General features: G+C 52.6%; 2 protein-coding genes across 2 annotated transcripts in view; one reads left to right on the top strand and one right to left on the bottom strand.

Moving 5' to 3' along the window:
• The first annotated feature begins 7,740 nt into the window (after positions 1-7,740).
• On the top strand, positions 7,741-22,640 carry DBH (dopamine beta-hydroxylase). The gene is given in 13 exon segments (XM_064727598.1): positions 7,741-7,798; positions 7,801-8,171; positions 10,177-10,323; positions 11,540-11,797; positions 13,151-13,327; positions 13,942-14,044; positions 15,184-15,350; positions 16,665-16,808; positions 16,892-16,930; positions 17,871-17,930; positions 18,557-18,684; positions 19,107-19,266; positions 21,942-22,640. Coding segments are annotated over 13 exon segments (1,947 nt in total). The 3' UTR covers positions 22,077-22,640.
• Positions 22,641-24,975, bottom strand: part of SARDH (sarcosine dehydrogenase) — a 27,677-nt gene continuing 25,342 nt past the window's right edge. Inside the window, exon 21 of the mRNA XM_064727596.1 lies at positions 22,641-24,364. Coding sequence (XP_064583666.1) covers positions 24,239-24,364 — 126 coding nt within the window. The 3' untranslated portion in view covers positions 22,641-24,238. The remainder of the gene's footprint in view (positions 24,365-24,975) is intronic.

Genomic DNA, 24,975 nt, shown 5'->3' with positions numbered 1-24,975 from the left:
ACAGAGGGAAACAGTTGTATTTAATTAATTGCTCCCCAAATAAACTGATCACCTCCAGCAATTCCAGCACACTTTACATGCAGTTCAAAAGCCTGTGCAGAGATCTGAAAGGAAAGACACCCACTGTGATGACAAGAAATGAAGGTGAGGGAAAAAACCCACAGTTTGTCTTTAAAGAGTACTTAGGACAAATATTATTTAATTATTGTATCAAATCACTTAATACTGAACTGTGTTGTGGTTGCTGTTGAGTTTTCCTCAAGGTTGCTTGAACCACGTGCAGAAGATGTTGAAGGGCTGTGCTTTAAAAAAAACCCAACCAATTTTAGCTTTTTATTACTTGTGCAGGTCAAACGTCACCGTCTGGCAATTTGTCACTGTATCCTTGCTCAGAAATATGAACTATGGAGCTTCTCTGCTTGGCCCATTCATTTTGGTTTCAATGCCTGGCCTCAGGTTCTGCAGTAAACATCCTCCTTGCTTCCCAGGGAGATGTCAAAGCAATTCTCACGGAGCTGAGCCCAGGATAAGAAGCAAGGAAGAGCAATGTTATAACAAGGACTTAGCAAATGCTTGGGCTGCCTTGAGAGGGCACAGAGCTTGTTTTTTGGACTTTGACATGAGGTTTGCTTACCCTAAGAGCAATTCTAGGAAATCAGAATTCTGTGAAGGAGAAAAATGTTTTTTATAATGTGTTTCTTGCACTGATGTACAAGACCTCCATGGTGAGCACGGTCTGGGCTGTACAAACACAGATTCCCCAGACTTTGCAACAGAAATTTTTACAGAAGGGAAGTGCTAATTAGCATCCACAGTTTGGGAGCCAGTTGATAGCCTCGAGACCTGGCAGCTGGCCAGCCACAACTTTCATCAACCCCAACATTTGGGAAGTGTCCTGTGCCTGCCAAGTCTGTGGGATAAACAGACCCAGCAGCAGCAGCCAGGAGCCAAATCATCTGTGGGTTTGGAGTGCAGTGCTCAGGTTGTGCTCACCTCCTTCCCTCCACCACCACCCCTGGGTTATTCCCAGTATCAATCCTTCAGTGATTTTGTGCCCTCCCACTCCTGCAACCCCAAATTCTTGTTTTTCTCCTTTGACTCACAATTTGGCATCAAACTACCCAGGAATATTTTATGATCTTCCCATCACTCAGCATCCAAGGGTGCTCTCTAGGGTTTTTTTTTGCCCCGCTCCAGATTTGTCCATCCCCAGGGCAGGTTCCCCTTTGGTTTTCCTGACTCTGGAGGAATCTTCCACCTGAGACTGATCTGTGAGCACAAGCCACAGCCAAACCTGGGCACTGCTGGGAGCACTGGGCTGCTGGAGCACTGCCCAGCTCCCTGTGTGTATTCCCAGGGGAACACACTGGCCTGGGGGATGCTGGTGATGTTTTTTATCCTCAAAACTCCTCTGGCAACTGCACTTGGGTGGATGGGACACACAGCAAGCATGTGGCCTTCCAGAGATGCAATAAAATACTCACTCACCTGAGATACAGCAGCAAAAGGGATCTTAATATTGCTAAAGGATCCCACTGCTCGTGCAGAGCTCTGTTCCAAGAGGAAAACACAGAGTTAGGGTTCTCTGATCCAACTCTGCTTTTCTCTGCCTCTTTCCCATGATTATGGAGGTTCCTTCTCTTGGATGGTCTCCAAGCTGATCCCAAATATTCATGGCAGCAGCTTGAAAAGTCCCCACTGCCTCCTTGTCCTGTCTGCAGCACCTCAGTCACCTTCAGTGGATTTAATTGCAGAATTTTATATTGCTGAGATCAGCAGGGATTCCCAGTTTTGTGCTCTTCTACAGCCACTTCTCTGTACCTGCTTTAGCCCCCCACAATGTCAGAACCTCCTGGCTTTTGATACAGCCCCAACAACTGCCCCAAACTGGGACCTTGCTTGGTGTCCCCAACCAAAGTGGAGAAGAATTTGCCACTGCAGAGGTGGGAGAGAACTCTTCAGGGAAATTAAGAGTGATCCTGTGAAATCAGGGATGGCTGGTAGTGGAGGAGTGCAGGGTGTTCTGTGTCTGAAGAGAGAAAAGCATGTTTTGGTGTGGTTTTTAAAGGATAAAAACAGATCTTTCCTTGTGGAATTTGGGATTCTCCACCACAGGTTAGGTGATGAAGTTTGGAAAAGTGTTGGCTTGGATTGACAGGGAGAGAGAGAGGAGAGAAAACAAGTGGATGGATGGATGGATGGATGGATGGATGGATGGATGGATGGATGATGGATGGATGGATGGATGGATGGATGGATGGATGGATGGATGGATGGATGGATGATGGAGGGATGGATGGATGGATGGATGGATGGATGGATGGATGGATGGAGGATGGATGGATGCTCATCCCATGGTGGAAGGCATCTGGAATGAGCTGACACAGCCACAGGCTGGGAATGTCACCACAGGTGAGCATGGAGGGTGGGAAAAGGGAGGCACTGGTGGATACTGGGAGCTTGGGCTTATACCTGCTGGGGGAAGAGTCATCACCACTGGGAGGACTGGGCCAAGCTTCCCATGGCTCTCCTGCAGAGCAAGGCTGGAGCAGAGTTGATCCTGCCTGGAGCATCTTTTGCGGGGACACGTGAATCTGTGTTCCAATGCGTGGAGATGGTTATTGCAAAGCCACTTTATTTCTGGTGTTGTTATTGGCAGGGGAGTGGGAGTGCAATACAATTTTAGCCACCCTGATGTCTCTGTGTCCCTTACATCCCACCTCCATTCTAGAGCAGCTTTTCCCTCACATTACACGATCCTTTCGACTGTACAAAAGGGACTTTTTGCACCTGAAATTGTTAAAAATCGAGCTGGTCCTGCAGAGCAGGGTCAGGAGTGGGCAGTACTGGGACAGTTGATGGCTGTGTGTCCCCATCACCACCAGCACCCCTGGTCCCAGCAGGAAGCAGGATTTCCTTGCATATGGCAGGAACAGGGGATGACCAAGATCTGTGTGAGGCTCAGTGAGGATGAACTTGCTCTTGGAGAAGGATTCCAGCCCAGCCCTCAGGCACGAGCAGAGCAGGAACAGCCCAGCCAGCAGCGCCTTTTTGTTCATTTAAAACCATCCCACTGAAGATCAGGGTGAGTCTCCAGAGCTGCTGAGTCGGAGACCACCCCTCAGATAAACTCCACTTCCCAAAGCTCACTCAGACCTCTCCCACCTCCCACTGGCACTATCCCCTGGATCACACAACGCCTCATAAACACACCCAGAGAACGCTTTTGTCTCTTCCTGTCCTTTTCAGATATTTTGGGTATTTGTGGCAATCTCTCCTGTTTATATAACAAAGCCACAGCCCAGTGTTTGTGACACCATATCCATGGAAACCCTAATATAGCATGCACAGGCGAGGAGATCTCATTAGGTGCCTCAGCTGCGGCAGCACTGGGGAGGGAATTTCTCTGGGATGCTCTGCTGGGAAGGGGCCTGGCTGCTCACCCAGTCTGGAGCACCTGGCAGGACAGTAACACCTCCCAAAGAGCAAATAATGGTAATTTTGGGTAATTTTGGCCTTTCTCCTGCTGTCCCATCACCAGCTGACCGTGGCTTAGCCCTGACCCCCACCTTTGGCTCTGCAGATCTGTGGGTGCATGGCTGGAGCAGGGGAGAGGCAGAAGGGATGGAGCTTCTCAGTCAGGGCAGTGCTGTCCTCACCTTCAGTGCAGAGCAGGAGCAGAGTCTGAGCTGTAAAGAGCAGCTCAGGTCCAGTTCTGTCCCTAATTTGGGGTGAGTGCCTCAGTGGGGAGGTCTGGGGCTGGTTCCCCTTTGGATGTGAGGCAAAAGTTTTCTTCCACAGTGTAAAACAAAAAAATCTGGTCCTGAGGAAGGCAAAACAGATTGGGAGATGTCAGGTTTATCTCGGCTGTTTGAGGGGCCTGGGAGGCCCGGAGGTGGCCTTGGTGCAGCCCGCGTATCAAAGGATGAGAAGAGGCTTCAGTTCTTCTTTCTGGTTTTATGTTTATTAATTGTTTATCTAAAAGATGTTCTTTCAGCCAGCAGAGATCTGCACAGCAGTCAGCCATGGGCACACTCTGTCTCCCTCCGGGGCAGGCACCTATCTTTATACCCTTTGCTACGTATACAATATTTATCATTTTTCCCCAATACCATCTATTGTTATAACTCGGTGTACTCTTAGTAATAACCAATAGAAAGGTGCCACCGTGGCCAAAGAAGATGGAGGAGAGGAGGAAGAAGGAGGAGGACAGGACACACCCCAATTCCTCCATCTTACTCCTCTAAACCCCCCTGTACATAAATCCTAAACCTTGTGTCTCACCCTCTAATTAACTAATCCCTTCACCATTCACCCAGTGAAGCCCTCATCCTTGTCGTCTCCTGTGCAGGGTTAAAGTCCAGCTACCAGACACTTCTGGCAACATTCCAGGACTCCCGAGCCCCCAAGGGTGGTCCCGGGGGCCCTGCATGCCAGGATTCAAATCCTGGGATCCCACATCGAGAAAGCAAGAAACTGGAACAAGCAGAGGCTTGGCAAGGGGGATGTTACAGCATTTGTGCTGTAAGGCACAAACTCGGGGCAAGGAGGAAGGAATGGCTCTTCACACTCCTCCTTGCTGGATCAGGGATGATCCAGCATCCCGTCATCCCTGGATCAGTCACCTCCAAGTGTCCTGTCCTGGCTGGCACATGTCACATCTGTGAGTTAAACCAGCCCAGGCTGCTGTCACATGTGGAAGTTCCCTACAGAACCTCACAGCTCGCTGTGGCCCAGGTGACACAGGGACACTAAAGCTACTTTAGAGAGGGCAGACACTCACCCGTACCCCTGCTGGGCAATTGAAACTCAGATTGGCAGGGCACAAAAAAACCCCGTGAGCAGCCTGCAGATCCCTCCTGATTCCTTATGGCAACAAGACTGGGCAAAGAGATCCTTTGGGAAGGATGATAAACAATCCTCCCCACCTTGGGGTGTGATGGAACACATCCTGTGAGTCCTGGGGCTGCTCCCCAGCTCTGATCTGCTGGCTGAGGGCTGGATTTAGCCAGAGGAACGGCCCACATTGACCCCTGCAGGATCACCAAAGCCTGAGCATCCCCCCGTGTGCCAGCCCAGCTTTGCCCAGCTCACACACGGCTCCAGCCCGAGTCAGGCACTGCCCAACCTCATCAGCACCCAGAAAAATTCCATCCTGAGGCTGGGCAGGGCTGTGGAGAGCAGAGCCCCGGGGCACCGAGAGTGGGAGCAGACAGAGAGCTTCCCTCCCATCCCATCCCCTCCCTGCCCTTGCCCAAATCGAATTTCCATTTCTGTTAGCGAGGCAATGGATTATAGCTCGGGGGGCTCTGCCTGCTCCAGCCCCTAATTCGGAGCATCAATTGTGGTTAAAGCCGTACCTGTGAGCAGCCTTTGTTCCCCAGCTCCCTGCCGGGCTCTGGAAGGCACCGCTGGCCACCAGGTGCCGAGTGTGGAGAGAAAACCATGGAATTTTGTCACCAGAAGGGTTTGGGTGTGGGCTCAGCAACTCCCGGTGCGGGTTCTGCATCCAGCCCTGCCCGGGGGCTCTCAGCCTGCTCCAGGTATTCCTGGGAATCTTTTCTGCCTGGAGAGGGGGATGAGGGGTGTGGGGACACCCCAGTCTCATCTCCAGCATAATTCTGCCGGCCTTCCCTTCCTCAGGAGCTTCCACAGGCACAAAGTGGCTGCTCTGCCCCAGAGGACAGGGCAGGACCCACAGCTCCCACCCCACAGCCCTCCCGTGGGATCCTGCTCCCGAATGAGTTTCCCAGTCAAGAAACTCTGGCGATTCTACATCTCCATGAAGTCTTAAAATAAACACTCCCAGCAATGAGTGGAAAGCTGGATCCTCACTCCTCGCCTGGATTTATGAGCCACGACTCAGGAGAAACTGAAGGAGGGGGGCAGAGGGAGAGATGTACATAATTTTTTTTTTCTCTCTTCAAATAGATTCTCAGCGCTTATCTGCAAAGTTCAGCTGTTTTCAAGCTGACCTGCCCGTGTTCTGCTGTTCCACTGCAAATTCCTCCTGTACAGGAGAGCTCAGGAGCTGCACTTGCACACGCCAGCAACCTGGGGTTTCATCTCTGATGGAGGGAGGCAGAACTTGTTAGCTGAGGGCCCCCTCCTGCCCCCGGTGAGGATCACTTTGCCTTCCTGCCGTGCTTGGCAGCTCAGCATCTTCTCTTTACAATGAGGAAACGGAGCCAAGAGAGGAGGACAAGTGGATGAATCTGCTTGGAGGAGATCAGGGATGGGCAAGGACAAAAATCTGTTCTATGGGGCTTTTGTAAGGCAGCCATTTGTGTAATGCTGGAGCACCAGGTCTTGGGGATGAGGGACATCCATCTGATGCCTTTGGTGTGTGCAGGAGCCTCAGGAAAAGGAGAAAATGCTGCTGGGGTGAGGTGCAGATGCAGGAGCAGCTCCAGTGAGCAGAATGCCATGCTGGGAGCATCCCTAGGCAGCTCCAACATCATCCTGCTATCCAGGCGTGCTTTTTAAGGGTTTTAGCAGCTGATGTGGGACTGGGCTGTGCTCTGGGGGAGGGATGGGGATGAGGGACGCTCCTCTGGGAGAGCTCAGCTCTCCATCCCTCCCTGTGCTTGGCCTTTTGCCTGGTGGGGCTGACTGAGAGAGCAAACCCTGCGAGCAGCAGGTCACCCGGCAAGGAGAGAGACGCGGCCGGGATCAATTGACGCATTCCTGAGTAATGGTTGTGTCTTAGGACGGTGAAACCTCCTCGGGTTTAACGTGGAGATGCTCGCATTGATGACTCATTAAAACGCCGAGCTGAATCCATTTCCTCTCCTTAGCCAGGGCTGGGGGAGGCGGATCTGCCCCTGTGACATTGCTGCAAGGAGCAGGAGGAAAGCCGAAACTCGAGGGGACCGGAGGGAACCCCACCAAGAAATAAATTAGTAAAATTAATAAATGAATAAAACATTTTTATTAATAAATTAATAAAACAATGCCATCGTCTCATAGGATAAAGCCAGGCAATGTGTGTGTGTGTTTGCATCAAAGAGCTCCAGGCAGTTCATTATAATTCAAATTAATGTGGGAAAGGTAATAACTGAAAGAGAATCCATCAGATTTTAAACAAATGGGAAGCAGGATGGGGAGAGGCTAAAGGGGTCTTTAAACTTTAAACTGAGCCCAAGTCCCAGCTGCTACAAAGAAATAACAAATATTGAATATATCCAGTGGTCTAGGCAGGTGGGGGCTTCAATGGGTACAAAGCTGGGAGAGGAGCTGGGCTTTGATGGTTTGAAAGGGCCAGAATTAAATCCCACAAAGCCCAAAAAGGAGAGGAGAAAGGAGAGGAGACAACTCTTTTCCTGCTGTTTGAGGGAAATCAGCATTTGCTCTGGCACTGAGCTTTGCAGGGAAAATATTTCAATCCCTGTCAGTATTATTTAATGCCTGGGAGCTCAGAAAAGGCTCAGGGTGCTTTGTTCTCCTGTCTGGCCACTTTTGGGGTGATCCCAGGCTGGGCTGTGTGGACACCCAGTCCAAAGGCACCATGAGCAGTGCGAGCATGTCCACAAGGGCTCAGCCAGAGCAGCCTGTGAGCAACCAGCCCTTCCCAGCCACTAAAGAAGATTTAAGAGCGAATCACATCAGCCCAGTCAAACCCAATTGCTATTGATAATGTCCATGTGCAATTAGAGCCAATTAAGGGGAGACAGCAGATGACAAGTGTTTGGCCAGGAGCTGACGGGGGTCAATACACCAGCCCAATTTCCCAACAGCTAAATGCAATTAAGGACTATCACTTACCCAGCTTGCCCAGGAGGGCCAGCACATAAATGGGCACACCAGGTGCTGGGTGCTGTCCTGGCAGGATGCAGAGCTCCAGGAGCAAACCCTGCTCCTGCCCCAGCCTCAAGCTGAGGGAGGTGGCATCCATGTACTTCACCCTGGTGGCAGCGTTCCTGGTCATCCTGGTGGTGGCCCTGCAGGGCTCGGTGCCCCGCCAGAGTGATTTCCCCTACAAGGTGCCCCTGGATCCTCAGGGGCTGCTGGAGCTCTCCTGGAATGTCAGCTACCCCGAGCAAGCTGTGAATTTCCAGCTGCTCATCAAGGAGCTGCACTTTGGGCTCCTCTTTGGGATGTCGGACAGGGGCGAGTTTGAGAACGCGGACCTGGCCGTGCTCTGGAGCGATGGGCACAACTCCTACTTTGGGGTGAGTCACCTGAGTGCTTGCATGGCTGTTTTTGGGGCTCCCCTCCTGGCTATGCAGCTCTCTGAATTGGGCTGGTGGTTTGGCAGAGTAGGGTACAGGGCACACTGCTCAGGGTCCAGAGGGTTTCAGGGGTTTCTACCCCAGATCGGATGCACACGGTGGGTTTGGCGTGGGGATTAAGATTAACCCAAAAGAGGAAAGAATAAACACAGCAAGGCTGAGGGAGCCAGGAGCTGGGTGTCTGTGCTGTGTTCAGCTGCAAAGACACACACACCAACACCCTGCTTCACTCGTGTGCTGCTGCCAGCCACATTAAAAATTAACCACAGCTCCCATTAATGGCTCTGAGACAGGGCAAAAGTCACCAGGCAGAGGCTGCTCCTGCCAGCAGGAGGAACCCAGCTGAGAGTTGCATCCAGAGGGATCAATGGGATAACAGGGCAGCCTGGGGTGCTGTCAGAAATTAAAGGTGCAGATGTATTTGGGAAAACTGATTTTCAGTTGTGTTGTTTGCTGTTGCTGCTGCAAACTCCATCCTTCCTGCCACTGTCTGTTTGTTGGGTTTCTGTCTGGGTGGTTTTCCCAGCCCTATCCCCAGCCCACTGCATCAGGCTGATTGTGATTGTGCTTGGCTGCAGAAAGAAATTCCCATTTTTGCCTTTGTGAGGCTTTCCATTAAGTTAAATTTTACCTCTCTGCTTACTTCAAATTAACCATAAAACACATTCTTTCGCAATCAGCCGCAATGTGATCCGCAGTGCAATGAAAGCATGAAAAGAAGGCTTTATTATCTGAGCTCTTTTCCTGCTAATTACCAGCCTTTCAGGGTCTGTGGTGGGCCAAATGCTCCAGGATTTCACAGCATCATGTAAAGAAAACATAAAGGATCATTTCTAATCTGCCTTCCTGAGCTCACCCAAAGACAAACAGAAACGCCCGGCAGCGCTCGGGTTTTCTCTTTCACTTGGTGCTGAACAGCATCCTGCAAGGAGATCTCTATAAATCTCTCCAGCCCTGCTTTTCTCTCCCCCAGCAGCTTTTCTTCTGGATAAGTGTGTTGCCTGTTAAAGAGATCCACATTTGTTCAGCCCCCCATGTTCTATGAGATTAACTTGCGCTCCATATTCCTACGAAATCAAATGTCATGAGAGCTCCATGGAGCTGATTTCCCTCTCCCCCTCTAAGGACAATATGTTCTGGAAATATGACTCTATAGCTCTGGCTGACATGATGCCAAATTGCTTTATCCTTTTTCTTCTGGTTTTTCCTCCCAAGATAAGAGAACCAGTGTGCACACAGCCAGCTACTTCCTGGGTGCCTTTTCTGAGTAAACAGGAGACCCACAGGAGAAACAAAAGATCAAAGAAACACCCCTGATCAAATCCAAATTATCCCAGGATTTTACACTCCAAGCCTTCAAACCCTGAGGCACAGGAATACCCTGCTGCTTTGCTTCTTGGGGTGGCTTTGTCACCATCTTCTACAACAAGCAGTGTTTAGGAGGCCGTGCTGGGCTGCCAGAACAATCTGGCCACAAAAAAAAATTAAGGATTTTGCAGAAAATCTTTAACCCAGCAAGGGTCTGATCTTAAATTGAGGGAGGTTGGTTTAAGGCAAGGGTTTTGGAGAGCCTAGCACCCCCTTCCACAGGGTCTCCCCAACACAAACACACCCAAAATCCAGCACAGACCAACACAACACCTTCACATGTCCCTGGGGGCTTTCCTCCATCCCTTCTCCACCTTTCCCCACTCACATCTCAGCTTGTAAAGGTTTTTCTGCAGACTGTTAGTGCTGGCTCAGGTGTTTCCCAGGTCTGTCTGAGCACCAGGGATCCTGTAGCAGAGGCCATTCCAGCATGGATCTGCCCAGGAGATGCTGGAGGTGGGCATGGAGCAAAGCACAGGCATCCTGCAGCTCTTGGGTGCTGAGGGTGCACACAAGGAGGACCTGTGGCACCTCTGGAGGCACCTCCTGGCTGAGCAGGCTGTTCTCTCTTTCACAGGATGCCTGGAGTGATGCCAAGGGGCAGCTCCACATGGATTCCCAGCAGGACTACCAGCTCCTCGGGGCTCGCAGGGCTCCTGAGGGGCTCTACCTGCTCTTCAGAAGAGCCTTCAGCACCTGTGACCCCAAGGACTACCTGATAGAGGTATGGCATCGCCCTCACCCTGCTGTGGCACCCCCAGCCCCATCCCAGCCCTGTTTGGGCACAGCATCAGGTGTTGGTGCTGTGTGAGGCACAGAGGAAGTGAGCTACAGATGTCAGCCCTGGCCCATGAGTAATGTTTGGCACCATCTATTCACAAGCCCTTCAAAAGCTCTCTCAAGTGTAGCTTTTAGCTCGTTTGCATCATCGGCTCCTGTTGAACATGCTTTGGGTCTATATAAATCCTTCCTGCATCACTCTGCTTGACAGTCTGGAGCCAACTGTTGGGAGTGTCACGAAGAGGGGTTGGTGTATCAACAGCAGGCAAACAGGAGGGTGGTGACAGGAGCTGGGACAAAGGGACAGCAAATTGAGGTGCTGCTCTGTGCTCGGTGGTGTCTCCCTGGCTCTGCACCCACCACTCCTCTCCGAGCTGGGATTTGGGATAAACCCTCCTGTCAGACAGCTCAGAGGCTCAGCTACAGGCCCTGGAATCAGTGCAAGGCTCATCTCACATGAAAGCCTTTGTGGGCAGGATATTTTAGAGCCAACGTGGGCACAGAGTGTCCTCGAGTTTTTGCTGCTGGTGCTCAAAAGCTTCTCTTGTGGTGAGAAGTGTCTGCCGTCTGCCAAAACACTGAGAGCCCTGGAGGGAACAATCTGTGTGTGTGAGCCACGAAAACACTTGCTGGTCTTTATTCTCTGATCCTGCAGGACAAGATTGTTCTCTTTTTCCTTCCTCCCTTATCTCCTGTCCAGAGCTCTCAGTGTTCTTGTTTGCAACAGACTTTCAGCAGAGCTTCTTGTGGTTCCTTCCCGCTGAAAAGAAGCTGAAAGAAAAAGGGAGGACGTGAGGGAGAAGTTTTGTTCCTGCTGTTACCTCCCAGGCTATTGCTGGGCTGCAGGGGACAATGAGCCCTGAACTGATGGGTTTGTCCCAGCCTGGAGCTCATGAGGGGCTTGGAAGGAGCAAAGAGGATGTGTAACCTTTTTGGAATTGAGGGGAACCTGCTAGGGAACCCTCAGTTACCACACCAGCCAGAGAAACACCTGGAATGTAGAGCTGTCCTGGGACAGCACAGCACAGTAAGCTGCTGGTGCAGCCAGGTTGGGGTCACAGACCCATTTCTGGGTTCATCCCACCAGTGCTGGTGCTGATGGTCCCTGAAGCTCCTGTTCTGCATGGAAACCCCACAGATATGTTCTGCTCTGGCTTCAGGATGGCACCGTGCACCTGATCTACGGCATCCTGGAGAAACCAGTGCATTCCCTGCAAGCCATCAACGTCTCTGCCCTCCACGGGGGGCTGCAGAGGGTGCAGCTGCTCAAACCCAACATCAGCATCCCTCAGCTGCCCAGAGACATGCAGACCATGGAGATAACAGCCCCAGATGTGGTCATTCCCAGCCAGGAGACGACCTACTGGTGTTACATGGCAGAGCTGCCTGAGGGCTTCCCCAAGCACCACATTATCATGGTAAGAGGGAGGAGAAGAAGGCTGCTTTCCCCAGGGTGGGTCAGAAATTGTGTTTACATCCTGCAAATTCCATGTCACAGGGAGGCTTTCAGGCCCTGACATCCAAATGTGGTCCCAAAACCTCTTCCAGGTCTACCTCACCAGTCAGTAGCATCCTCTTGTCTCCTGGAGTGTCTCAGCAGGAGAGGAGCAGGTAATGCTTTCACACCTGGCACATCCAGCAGGTTCCAGGGCAGGCTCAGGGCTGACTCCCTGCAGAAGGAACAGACCCACAGCAGGATTTTGGCACACATGAAGAGCATAAAACCACAGGAAACAAAGGAACAGGGCTGATGAGAGCAGGGCAGAGCCAGCCAGGATGGGAACTGGCATCTAAAAGATGAGGCATAGTCCGAAAAAAGAGAGTTACAGACGTAAATGCAACTTGTGGGCACTGCCAGACGTGTTGCTTGGGCCATCTCCTGCAGAGGAGAGGCAGAAACCTGCTGGCAACCCTGAGGAAAGGATGGGAGAGCACCCAGGAGGTGTGGGGGTGGCTCAGGGGGTGACCTGGCACATCCAGAGTCAAAAGCACACCAGGGGGATGAGGAGAACCTGCAGACACTCGAGCTGCAGCGAGCGCTTGGTGATTTCGAGGGGAGAGACGATGCTAAGGGAGGCTCAGAAGGAGGATTTTCTCTCTGACAGATGGTGTGAAGTGAATCATCTGTGTGTAAGTAAGAAGCGTGTAACTCCTGATACCTTCCCGCTGCTGCAGATCACTTCTGCAGCTGGCACTTTTAGCCAGAGATGTTCCTCAGCCTTGAGTCACTCTCTCTACCCCAAATCCTCCTCCCCATGCCCCAGGCAGCTGCAGGACAGAAACAAAACCCAAGGGCTGCAGGCAGAGCTACAGCAACAACACAGCCAGGACTCTCTGTAGGAAAAAAACAACATCCCCAGGGCCACCTTTACCTCTGGTCATCACTAAACTGACCAAGATCTTCTGCTGATCCCCATTTCTTGCTGGAGAAAGGATGAGCTGGTTCTCTGTGGATTCTGGTGGGCTCTGGGTTGATCCCTAAGCCAGCCAAGAAATTAAATATTTCCACAGCTGACCTAAATGCTCCTTGGGCACTACTAACATGTTGTTTCCCCTTTGAAGTAACCAGGGGCTTAACTCTGCCATAACCAAAATATGAGGTGAATGCTCTTGGCCATTGGTGTCTCATGGCCTGAACAACCTTCCCTCCCCATCCTGTGGCAGAAACTGGTACCAGGTCACAGATACCCCTGCCCTGGCCCCTCATGGAGCCTGCAGGCCCCAGAGATGGGCTCTCAGTGTGTCCTCTCCTCCTTGGGCCTGCCTTGCAGTACGAGCCGGTGGTCACGGCGGGTAACGAGGCCCTGGTGCACCACATGGAGGTTTTCCAGTGCGCGGCCGACTTCGACAGCTTCCCCCACTACAACGGGCCCTGCGACTCCAAGATGAAGCCAGAGCGCCTCAACTACTGCAGGCACGTGCTGGCAGCCTGGGCCATGGGGGCACAGGTGGGTGTGACAAGGGACACATTCCCCTGGGTGGCAACCAGGCCCTGCTGCCTCTCACACCGGTCCGGTGCCGCTTTGGGGGCTCCTCACCCTGGGCTCTGTTTGGGGTTTGGCTTCAGCCCCTCCTGGATGTGTTGGATTTCCTATTTGTCCCCAGTTCTCTCCTCTCTGATGCCATAAATCAGTGGGGTGGGACACTGGAACAGCTCCCCAGGGAATGGTCATGGCCTCGAGTCTGAGGGAGCTCAGGGGGGTTTTGGACAACACTTGTGGGATTCTTGGGGCTGTCCTGTGCCCCAGGAATCCCACAAGTGTTGTCCAAAACCTCCTTGGACAACAAGGGGGCCAGGAGTTGGATTTTGATGATCCTTTTGTGGGTCCCTTCCAGCTCAGGGTATTTTATGATTTTATGACAACACTCAGGTGTTGTGCCACTGCATGTGGAATGAGAGAAGCTTTTGGAAGCAAGGGCAGCTTTCCAAGCACAACAATGGCACAAGTCATGGTCCATGGTGTGGGTCAGGATTACACCCACACATTCCCTTAGGCTTTCCAGTCTTGTTCCCAGGAAAGCCACCCTGCTGCTCCCCTAACACCCTATTTTCTGCTTCCAGGCTTTCTATTACCCTGAAGAAGCAGGTCTTGCCTTTGGTGGCCCAGGCTCCTCCAGATATTTGCGTCTGGAGATCCATTACCACAATCCCCTGGTGTTCAAAGGTGAGGGGCTGCCCTGAACGCTGCTTTACCTGTGTGACCATGGCAGGAGAGCTGGGGAAATTCCAGGGAAGCATTGCCACCTTCTGGGGAGGCCTCTGGCCCAAACCATGGCCCTGTTCTCAACTTTGTGGAGAGCTGATGGCCCAGATCTGTCCCTGCAGGAAGAATACATTAACCCCCCAGCACGCTGCTGCTTTTCTGGTCTCAGCAAAGCCATCCTCACTGAAATGCATGCCCAGAGGTGGGGAAGGGTGCTTGGGAAAGGAGCCTGCAGACAGAAAATTGCCCCCACAGAGTTCCTGTGGCAAGGATGTGATCCAGGACAACACCAAGATTCAGCTGAGCTGTCCTAGGAGTAACCCCGATTTCCACACAAGTTGGTGGGGCTGGGTCTGAGCCCAGAGCAGGAGTGAGAGCAGTGCCAAGGCACCAGAGAGACCAGGCTGCCTGGGGAGGGGGGGGATGTGGATGTTGATTCCTTTTCTCCTGCTTCGATAACATTGTCAGGAGACACATTGGAAAAAAAAGAAGGATTCCAAACAACCCAGTTTCTTCATTAACATAAAAACAAGCAGCTTCTTGACTACCCAAGGATATTTTTAGTTGGCCAGAGCATATGTACTGTGGATCAATCATAGCACATTCGGCAACTTGAGAAGAAACACGGCTATAAATACAGAGTTCACATCTTCCATCATTCATCTGCTTTTGCCTGTTAACCAATAGTGTCTCCCCCGTTATTCTTATCCCTGGGTGGGCTCCAGCCTGGAGACAGGGAGCTCAGAGCTGCCCTGAACCCCTCCTGACCTATTGACCCTGCTCTTTGCCTTTGGGATTTTGGGATTGAAGAAGCTGCAGTGAGCCGCTTTCCTGAGGGAGTCTTCCAAAGCACCCCATGCTCTGTCCTCCTGCTTTGGCCTCTCCAAAGCACCCTTACCCCGCTGTCCTGGGACAGTGCCCTCACCAGGGAGCCAGGTGCATCTGGGGACACTCAGTGAGGATTTGCACAAAAATCTGTAGGATTTGAAACAATTTCAGAGGAAGGAAGCTGGGAGTGAGAAGCTCGCCACAGCATGTCCTTGGCTTTCACCTGTTGGCCTTGTCCCTGCAGTGACTTGTCCTTGTCCCCTGACCCCCAGGTCGCCGTGACTCCTCGGGGATCAGGCTGTACTACACGGCCACCCTTCGTCCCTACGACGCTGGGATCATGGAGCTGGGCTTGGTGTACACCCCAGTGATGGCCATTCCCCCTGGAGAGGACAGCTTCATCCTCACAGGATACTGCACAGATAAATGCACCCAGCTGGTGAGCGCCTGTCCCCTCCATCCCATCTGCACCTCAGAGGAGAAAGGTTACCCGTGGCTTTTCCTTGGCTCCAAGCAGCACCAATTTCCAGGCTGCCAATTTGAAGTTTTAAACTCACCGTGAGGAAAGAAAAATCTGCTGTGTACAATAAACAGAGAGCAGCTGGTTGGGATGTGCTGGATCCCCCTGGAAGCAGCTCTCCTGGGGAGCCATCTGCTCCAGCTCCCCTGGGTACCATTCCCATAAAGCTCACTGCCGAGCTGGCCATGTCCCAGTGGTGCTTTCCCTCACAGGGCTGGGAAAATTGGCTCCTGCTCCTGGGGAGCTTGCCAAGAGCTCCCTCAAAGATGGTTCCAAAGGGCCCACCTTGCTCTCTCAGGGAAGCCTTGGTGTGTGTTTTTGTAGGGCTTACCCATAAGGAATCTCTTGTGCCACCACCAACAAGGGCAGGGAAGGAAGCAACATCTGCCTCAGCTGCTCCTGCTGCCCTGGAGCATTGGTTTGGCAGCAGTGAGGGTTTGTCCCTCTGCAAGGAGCTCACTGAGCTGCTTCTCCAGGGGTACAGCAATCCCCGAAACTCCATGTGAGAGCCACAACAGGGACAGCCAGTTCCCAGCACACAGCCAGGGGATGTGAGAGGGGACATCTCAGGTTTTGTGTTGCTGAAATGGCTCCCAAGGTATTAAAAGTCTTTTTTCCCAGCCCTGTGACCAAAGAAGAAGTCGAGGTTCCTTGGCTCTGGTTTTCAAGGTTGTTTATTTTTCCTCTTATCTGTTCCATTCTTTCTCTGACCTGCTGAGATCTGTCCAGCAGGTCGTTCTGTGGCACAGTCCCTGCCCTTGGGGTGGTGTTGGCTTTTTATACTAAGAACTACGTGTGCTTTATTTACAATAATTTTCCAACACCTATCACCTATGTTGGGCAGTCTGTCTCTATTCTAAACCAACCCAGAAGTGTCACCATCACAGCAGAAGATGGAGGACAAGAACAAGGAGAAGAAGGACAGGACACATTCAGATTCCTCCATCTTGCCTCTTGAATCCCCACTCTAAATCCCCCAAATTCTACTTTTTCACCCTGTGACAAATTAACTATCATTCTACTCAAACTCTTGTGCTTGTAAATCTTTGCACAAAGTTGGCAATTTTCTCCATGGGCTAAAATGGAAGGCACAGGTGTTTGGGACTCCGTGCCAAGGTCTCTGAGCCCCTTGCCAGGGTCTGGAGTCCTCCAGGGCAGTCAGAGGAATGTCCTGGATTCTGACAGGGACAGGGCTCCCACGGGGGCTTGAGCTGTCCCTCCTTCCTTCCCCAGGCTCTGCCCTCTGCTGGCATCCGCATCTTCGCCTCGCAGCTGCACACACACCTGGCAGGCAGGAAAGTGGTGACGGTGCTGGCCCGGCACGGCAGGGAGAGGCAGGTTGTGAATGCTGACAGCCACTACAGCCCTCACTTCCAGGTACAGGGGCTGCAGGGGGCATGGCTGGGTGTTCCCCCTGGGCACAGTGCCACTCTGATGTGTGCCCTTCCCTCCCTTCCCAGGAGATCCGCATGCTGAAGGAGGTGGTCGCTGTTTTTCCAGTGAGTTGCTCCAAAAAATGTTCCAAACAGCACATCCTGAGTCCCCTGCCTTCTTCAACCTCCCCATTCCATGTGGGGACTCCCAGGGGGGCTGGAGGGAGGGTTCCTGGGTCATCTGTGCCATCTCCATGCAGATACTTTGGGGACAGCCAGGACCTCTCTCATATGGCCCAGAATTGGTGTGTGGGCAGGCAGGAGCTAAATGAGGCTCCTGATTTAGCTGGGCTTCGTCTGGCACAGGGAGGCTCCTCAGGGAGGGAAGATGAGCCATGGTGCTGCCCTCTGGCCTTGCTTGATGGAAGGAGAGGAAGAGATTCAGCATCAGAGTGGGAGTGGGTGGGAAAACAGAAAACAGGGGTGGAACCTGCCCCAGGGCTCCTCAGATGGGGAAGGACCTGACTGCAAGGCTGGGGACAGCTCCTGGAGCTGCTCAAAGCACTCAGCACCCACTGGAGCCATGCTCAGGGTGGCTCCTGAGCTGCTCAAAGCACTCAGCACCCACTGGAGCCGTGCCCAGGGCTGCTCCTGAGCTGCTCAAAGCACTCAGCACCCACTGGAGCCATGCCCAGGGCTGCTCCTGAGCTGCTCAAAGCACTCAGCACCCACTGGAGCCATGCCCAGAGCTGTGCCCTGGGGTGTCCCCATGGTCCTCAGCACTGACTGTGGCAGGGAGGCTGCTGTGCCATCAAGTCAGCTCCTGTTTTGGCACCTCAGCTCTTGCCTAAGTGCAATTTTAAGGTGTTTTCAACCCCGCAGAAATCCTTAAAAAGCGAGGAAAGCAGGAAACACCATCCCTGGGATGCAGCCCTGGGGAATCTCTGCAGGGGATGCAGTTTTAGCAAGGACTCCTGTGGGGTTGCAAGCTCCTGATATGGGGAGCAGAGATTCCCATGTGGAACACTCCCCAATCCTTAAATTTTCCTGTGTTTGAACCTCCCAGGGTGATGAACTCATCACCACCTGCACATACAACACTGAGGATCGAAGCAGAGCCACCGTGGTGAGTGCAGGGGCAGATTTGGGGGCACCCCCAGAGTGGGCACCTGCATGAAGCCAGGCTGAACCCCAGCCAGAAGCCAAGGGAGGGTGGGAAGAAGGGAACTCACAAGGCTCTGCTGCCTGCAGCGGGGATGTGAAGGTGCTAATTGTGAAGTAGCATGTGTCACTGTAATTCCCATCACAAACTGTTCCACCAGGGATTAATTGTAATTAAAGAGAAGTGGCATTTTTTGACAGTGCATGTTATTTCCTTACATAGGCAGTGGGAAAAAAATATAAAAGAGCCTGTCAGAGGTACCATCAACAGGGACAAGGCTAAATATAGCAGAGGGATTATAGGAAATCTGCATTTTAATGTAAACCACACGGTCTAGCCTGGAAGTCTGTCCTTGCACAGAGGGCAGACAAGCAGAGGGCTGGCCATGCCATGCACCTGAAGGAGTGTGAATACCTATCTCTATGTCCATCTCTATCTCATCTTTGTCTATCTAGAGATCCAGATCTAGATCTAGAGAGAGATTTTAGGTATAGATGTGTGTGAGTGTGCTCTGTGCCTCCCTGCCCCTGTGCAGCCCCAGCAGGGCACAGCCATGCCCCACTTCCATCACCTTCCTGCCTGTGCCACAGGGAGGCTTTGGCATCCTGGAGGAGATGTGTGTGAACTACGTGCACTACTACCCCCAGACCCAGCTGGAGCTGTGCAAAAGCGCTGTGGATCCAGGCTACCTGCACCGGTACTTCAACCTTGTCAACAGGTAAAGAGCCCTGCACAGGGGGCTGGGGGCACAGGGAGCACTGGTACAACAGCCAAACCCAGGGTTTGGAGGATGGCTTGCCACCAGGAAGGGAGGGAGGGGCTTTTCAGCAAGGGTCAGCGTGTGGCTGAGTGCATAAATGCAAAATATTCTTCATCACCCGAGGCAGAAATTCAAGGATCCACGCCAGGGGAGGAGGCTGCAGCCCATCCACCCATGAGGAGAGGATGATGCTGACCTTGCACAGGGTGTCCTACCCACGGGCTGCTCCCAAATGCTGCCCTGCTGGCTGCTGCAGGCTGTGCTTGTGCCCAGCGCTGCCCTCAGAGCCATCCCACGTTCAGGCAGGGAGGAATTGGTCACATCCAGCTCTGGAAGGGCACAGCAGTGCTGTGCTTCAGCCTGGCCTTTCTCCTGCCCAGGTTCAACGATGAGGAGGTCTGCATGTGCCCACAGGTGTCTGTCCCACAGCAGTTTTACTCCATCCCCTGGAACACCTTCAACAGGGATGTGCTGAGATCCCTCTACGGCTTTGCTCCCATCTCCGTGCACTGCAACAAATCCTCTGCTGTCCGGTTCCCGGTAGGTACAGCCTCACTCCCAGAGATTCCCTGCACAATTCCCACATGTAAGGCTGGGTCTGTGTTGCTCAGGACACATCCAAACCCAGCAGGCTCAGGGCAGGGGGCTGGAAATCCCTGGTATCAGCAAACACAGAGCCCAGCCCAGCCCTGGGCTTAGCCAATACATCAGGAGCCCACCATGGATGCTCCCAGCCAGATCCAATTAGGAGATGCATTTGCATAAAGTGATTTAGAGGCTGCTTTTGCTGACTGTTAAAGTAGGGCCAGATCCAAGGAGAAACGTGAGGTGGTTTTTGGGATTTTGGCAAATCCCCCCAGGTCCCAGCAGAGCGAGCTCATTACACACAGCATCTGTGCAGCTTCCAAAGTTGGTGATCCAGCAAAACGTGAAGGATAAAGGACTGGGAGGTCTTTAAAATAAAACCAGGCCTAGAGATGAGGAACATGATGATGATGGTGGTGAAGATTTAAAACCAGTGCTGGCATCAGCTTCCAACACCATTTATCAGTGCAATAAATTTGGATTAGCCTGGACCCAGTGTTGTCCACTTCAGCACGGGAACATCCTGAGCTGATTGCAGGGATGACCATCAGCTTTCTGCCACTGTAAAAGTTTCACTATGGGGTGGGCAGAAACCTTTCCAGTTTCCTGGAACTGAACACCAGGTACCTCTCAGAGCTTTGCTGCAGGGGCAGAAATGGTGCAGAAGTTTTGTGCAGCAGCAGAGTTATGAATTAAACCTCTTAATTTATGACTCAGACAACTCCCTTGACTTCAGAGAGGTCTTGGGGGCTGTCAGGAAGGGCCTTGAGCAGACCAGAGCCAGTGCTGGCACAAAGTGGGTCAGAGCATCACAGTGAGGGTGAAGGAGCCTCTGCTCTGCTGGTGTTTCAGAGCGAGCCCAACTTGGAGACATCTCATTTATTCCATGCTGTTTCTGCCAAGAGAAAAGCACCAGCTTCTAATTAAGCTCATGTTTTTGCAGTTCAGTGATCCCAAGTCTGATGATTTCTGGAAGGAACTGAGTGCTGTTAATTACTGAGCCAAACCTCAAGGTAACACTTGTGAGCGGCAGCGGGGACGGTGCCGTCCCCAAGTTCCCCTGCACCCACAGGGGCTGGCAGTAAACTCTGTTCAGGTTTCAGCTTGAAAGCACTGAAAACAACAACTACCAAGACACTTCACTTGCCTTTGATCTCTCCAAAGAGCAGGCTCAGGGATGTATCAGCAGGGCCGACGCCGCAGCAGATGGGCTCAGGGCTGGAGCGCCCTAAGGATGCTTAACTGCTCCCCTAAGCCATAAGGGCACAGGAAAGGAGTTGTTCCTCTAGCTGGTGCTCCCCTGCAAAGCTGTCCCCTCTCTGGTCACTCCCCATGAGCTTTGGAAAGGTCCCTCCATCCCACTCCATCTTTCCCCAGGGTTTTCCCGGTGCCAGCTCTGGCCCATTTCGCTTGACATACCAGCAGAAATTTCAGCTGAAAACATAAATTCCACTTTCATCTCGCTGATGACTCACGGCTCTACCTCTCCTCTCCAGACCTCCCTCCTCCTGCTCACGCTGTGGCTCAGCCTCTCGCTGACATTTCCGCACGAACACGCAGCTGGCAGCCCAGCCAGAGCATCACCACCCTGAGCTGAGCCCCCCATGCCCCCCCAGCCCCTGCCCATCTCTCCAGAGCCACCAGGCCATGCCAACATCACATCTGAGCTGGATCCTGCTCGGCAGGCTCAGCCCTGGGCACTGCCTGCACCTGGCAGGTTGTTCTTTGGAGGGGGCATCCCCAAGACAAGGTGCCACCATGGATGTACGGAGTGGGGGGTTTGTCCTGGCCGTGGTCACTGTGAGCCCTGATGGCTGTGACAGCCCTTCCACGGCACCTCAGCCAGGCTGCTGCATCCCTCCTGCTCCACAGGCACATCCCTGCTGGAAATTCCTGCTTTTCCAGAGCATGGTGGGCCTGTGGCACTGCCTGGTTTGAGCTGGCTCCACCTGACTTGGCAGGTAACATTTTTTGGGGTGGAAATTCCCCAGCTGGGGTGGATTTGTGGAACACCTCAGACGGCTGTGCCGCTCAGGGGATGTGTAGGTGCTTCTGCACTAGGAATAATTAGTGATGTCTCATGAGAAAACACCCTGATTTGGGCTAAAAACCCACTTCAGATGTTAAAACTCATGCCGTTTCTCCAAGCAGACAGAAACACCGAGCCTCCAACATCTTCTTTACTTTCTGGGGGAATGTTTTCCCTTGCTGTGTGATGGTGTTCACAGGGGTCTTAGGATGAGGGAAGAGATGAGGATCTGACTCCATGTTTTAGAAGGCTTGATTTATTATTTTATTATATATATTATATTTAAACTACACTAAAAGAATAGGAGAAAGGATTTCATCAGAAAGCTAGCTAAGAATAGAAAAAGAAAGAATGACAACAAAAGCTTGTGTCTTGGACAGTCTAATCTAGCTGACTGTGACTGGCCATTAATTAGAAAAAACCAACATGGGCCAATCACAGATGCACCTGTAGCATTCCATAGCAGCAGATAACCATTGTTTACATTTTGTTCCTGAGGCCTCCCAGCTTCTCAGGCTGAAAAATCCTAAGGAAAAGATTTTTCATAAGAGATGTCTGTGACACTGCCGTGCTCTCAGGGTGCTGCTGCCCTCTCTTGCAGGGCCAGTGGGAGAAGCAGCCGCTCCCCAGCATCACCGAGAGGCTGCAGGAGCCCAGCCCTCGCTGCCCGCCCTCCCCGGGGGCTCAGCCCGCTGCTCCCGTCCCCCTGCACCTGGGCCAGCTCCGGAGGGACTGACACCCTGCCTGCCACCCAGCAGGAGCATCCATCGAGGGGAGCATCCCTGCCACCCAGCCATGCCCGGCCCTGCCTCCGGAGGGGGTTCAGCTCATCAGGCAGGGTTCAGCAAAGCCCTCCGCGGATGGGAAGAGCTATATTTAGTGTGTCATTAGCAATGCTGGCTCTGAGTAATGCTGCTTCCCACCCCCGGGATAATAACGGCGAGGTTTGCTATTGTGCAGCCGCAGGGAGGGGGGAAGGAGCTTGTTTGCCTGCGGGGAAACTGAGGCACAGAGCAAAGGGATGTGTGGGAGCAGCACAAAAGCCTTGCTGGTGTCCCACGGTCCTGCCTAGCTCAGGATGGCTCCACAGGTGCTCCCTCATGCTGGCAGCTGTGGCAGGGATGGAGGGATGGATGGAAGGAGGGAGGGAGGGATGCAGGGGTGCCACAACACCCACCCAGCCCTCCCTTCCCTACCTTCCCCACTCCTCCACGCTCTGGATTGTTCCTCTCGATGCCACCAGATGCCAATGGCTGGGAACAAAGGACACCTCTGGGATGGGGTTTGGAAAAGGGGAGGGGAGGAGGGGGAATGACAAATCTTTTGTCAGGAAAAAATTGCTCCATTAAATATCTAAATGTAAAATAAATTGCTTTTTGCTGTTGAGCTCTGAATGGAGAACATGCAGGAGGAGCAGAGGAGAGGCTGGAGGTGGAGGAGAGTCCATGTCCATCCCAGCCCTGGGACAGGTGCGATCCAGGCCAGGTGGCCCCCAAATCTCCTCCCCAGCCACCTTGGCTGTATGAGAAACCCCAGGTCAGAGCACAGCACACCAGAAAAGGCTTTTAAAGCAAAACCTGATCTTCCAGGCACAGAGTGATGCCTGGCTTGGCAGGGAGGCAGAATGCTCCTTCCCTCAGAACAGGACCACAGCCACCCCCTCCCCTGCCCTCCACCCTGCCAGAGGCAGGGCAGTCACCTCCTATTCAAGTGAAAAATTCATCTCAATCTTGGTTTTTAATGTTTTCAGTAAAACCAAAGCATTTCAGAGTTCACGCTCTTGCCCGTGGCTCTCATGGCACGAGGGCAAGGAATTGAAATCAGCTCTAAAGAGGCTGTGACCCAAACAAACCTAGTCAAGGGAGGAAAAGGGAAGAGCAGGGAGTGAGATTATTTCTTCAGGCGGGTGAAAGCTCCAGCAGAGAGCCCAGAGAGGGGAGCAGAGCAAGGGATGGTGATGGGGAGTGCTGATCCTTCCCTGCAGCACAGGCTGTGTGCGTGTGAGGGCAAACCCTCCCTGCTGCCCCCAGGGCTGGCTCTGAGCTGCCAGAGGGGTTTGAGCCCATGGCTCAGCCTCTGCCAGCATCCCCCTCTCTGCTGGGAGCTAAAAGGAGCCACCTCCAAGGTGACCTTTGGGAAGAAGCCACAAGGGACCAGGGAGCTGCCAGCGAGGGCAGCTGTGGGGCCAGTGCCCTCCTGGCCACCTTACACCACGGCCTGTGCCAGGAGCAGCCCAGAAAAATCGTCCTGGAAGTGTCCAGGGCCAGACTGGATGGGATTGGAGCAGCTGGGCCAGTGGAAGGTGTCCCTGCCCATGGAACCCACGGCATGAGATGGGCTTTGAGGTTCTCCATGGTTCCATGATTATGACACACAAATACAAACAGCACTGCAGAGAGGGACCCACAGTGTGAGCCTAGGCAATGTCCCTGCACTCTGCCCCTTCCCTCCACATCCCCACCCCAGCAGAGCCCCCGGGATGAGGTGACACCCGTGGGAGTGGGGACAGACGCAGCAAGGGACCTGTTTAGAGGTTCCAGCTGTATTGACAACCGAGCTACTTTAAAAGAAATTAATTTCCAGGCTACATTTGGGGGAAAGAGATTCCAGCACAGACAAAAATTGAAACCACTTCACACACAGTGAGACCAAACACTGTTTGCAGGCCAATTAACCCATGAAAAAGAATTATTGCTGCAGTGTCCCCGCTTCACTGGGCAAACAGAGCAGCAGAGTCTTTGCACTTTTTGGAATCTTTTCCTCCTCTCCCCTTGATTTGACCCACAGTGGCTTGGTGAGTTCCAGGGGGTTGCCCGGCTCTTGCAGCTGACCCCGGAGCCAGCAGGGGCCAGGAGTTCAGCCCGCAGCTCCTCTGCCCTCTGGGCAGCCCAGCAGCCTTCAGTAAAAGCCTTTCACACGTTTGTTGTCGGGGTCGAACGGGGATTTGGTGTGAGCTCTGGCCGGGAAGGTCACTCCCATCCGCTCCAGCTCGTAGCTGCCGCTCTTCACAAAATCCAGGGAAACCTGTGAGGCAGAGCCATGGAAAAACCTCTGTAGGTATGGCAGCATCCCAGCTCCACCCCTGGGCTAGCTCCCACCCACCCCACACATCTGATCCCTGCAGAAAACCCGGCTCTGCCATCCCCAGATGTGTGGAAAGGGGGATGAGAACTGTTAAAAGCACCCTGTTTAAAAAAAAATAAAAATCAGGGTTTGAAAATTTTAGGTTTCTTTTTTTTCCCTTGTGGAGGTATATGATGGAAATAAAAAGGGGAAAGGAAAGGGGAAAAGAAAGGAGAGGTGAAAGGGAAAAAGGGAGAAGAGAGAGGGAAAAGGAGAGGAAAAAAGAGAGGAAAAGGGAAAGGGAGAAAGAGAGGGAGGAGAGGGAGAGGGAGAAGGAGAAGGAGAAGGAGAAGGAGAAGGAGAAGGAGAAGGAGAAGGAGAAGGAAAAGGAAAAGGAAAAGGAAAAGGAAAAGGAAAAGGAAAAGGAAAAGGAAAAGGAAAAGGAAAAGGAAAAGGAAAAGGAAAAGGAAAAGGAAAAGGAAAAGGAAAAGGAAAAGGAAAAGGAAAAGGAGGAATATTCATCACTGGGTAAAAAGGGGGTTCCCAGGAGCAACTGGCCCACAAAGCCACTT

This window comes from Zonotrichia leucophrys, chromosome 17 (genome assembly GCF_028769735.1).
Source record: "Zonotrichia leucophrys gambelii isolate GWCS_2022_RI chromosome 17, RI_Zleu_2.0, whole genome shotgun sequence".
Taxonomy (NCBI): domain Eukaryota; kingdom Metazoa; phylum Chordata; class Aves; order Passeriformes; family Passerellidae; genus Zonotrichia; species Zonotrichia leucophrys.
Note: the sequence above shows the minus strand (reverse complement) of the source record. Positions and strands in the feature narration are given on the sequence as shown.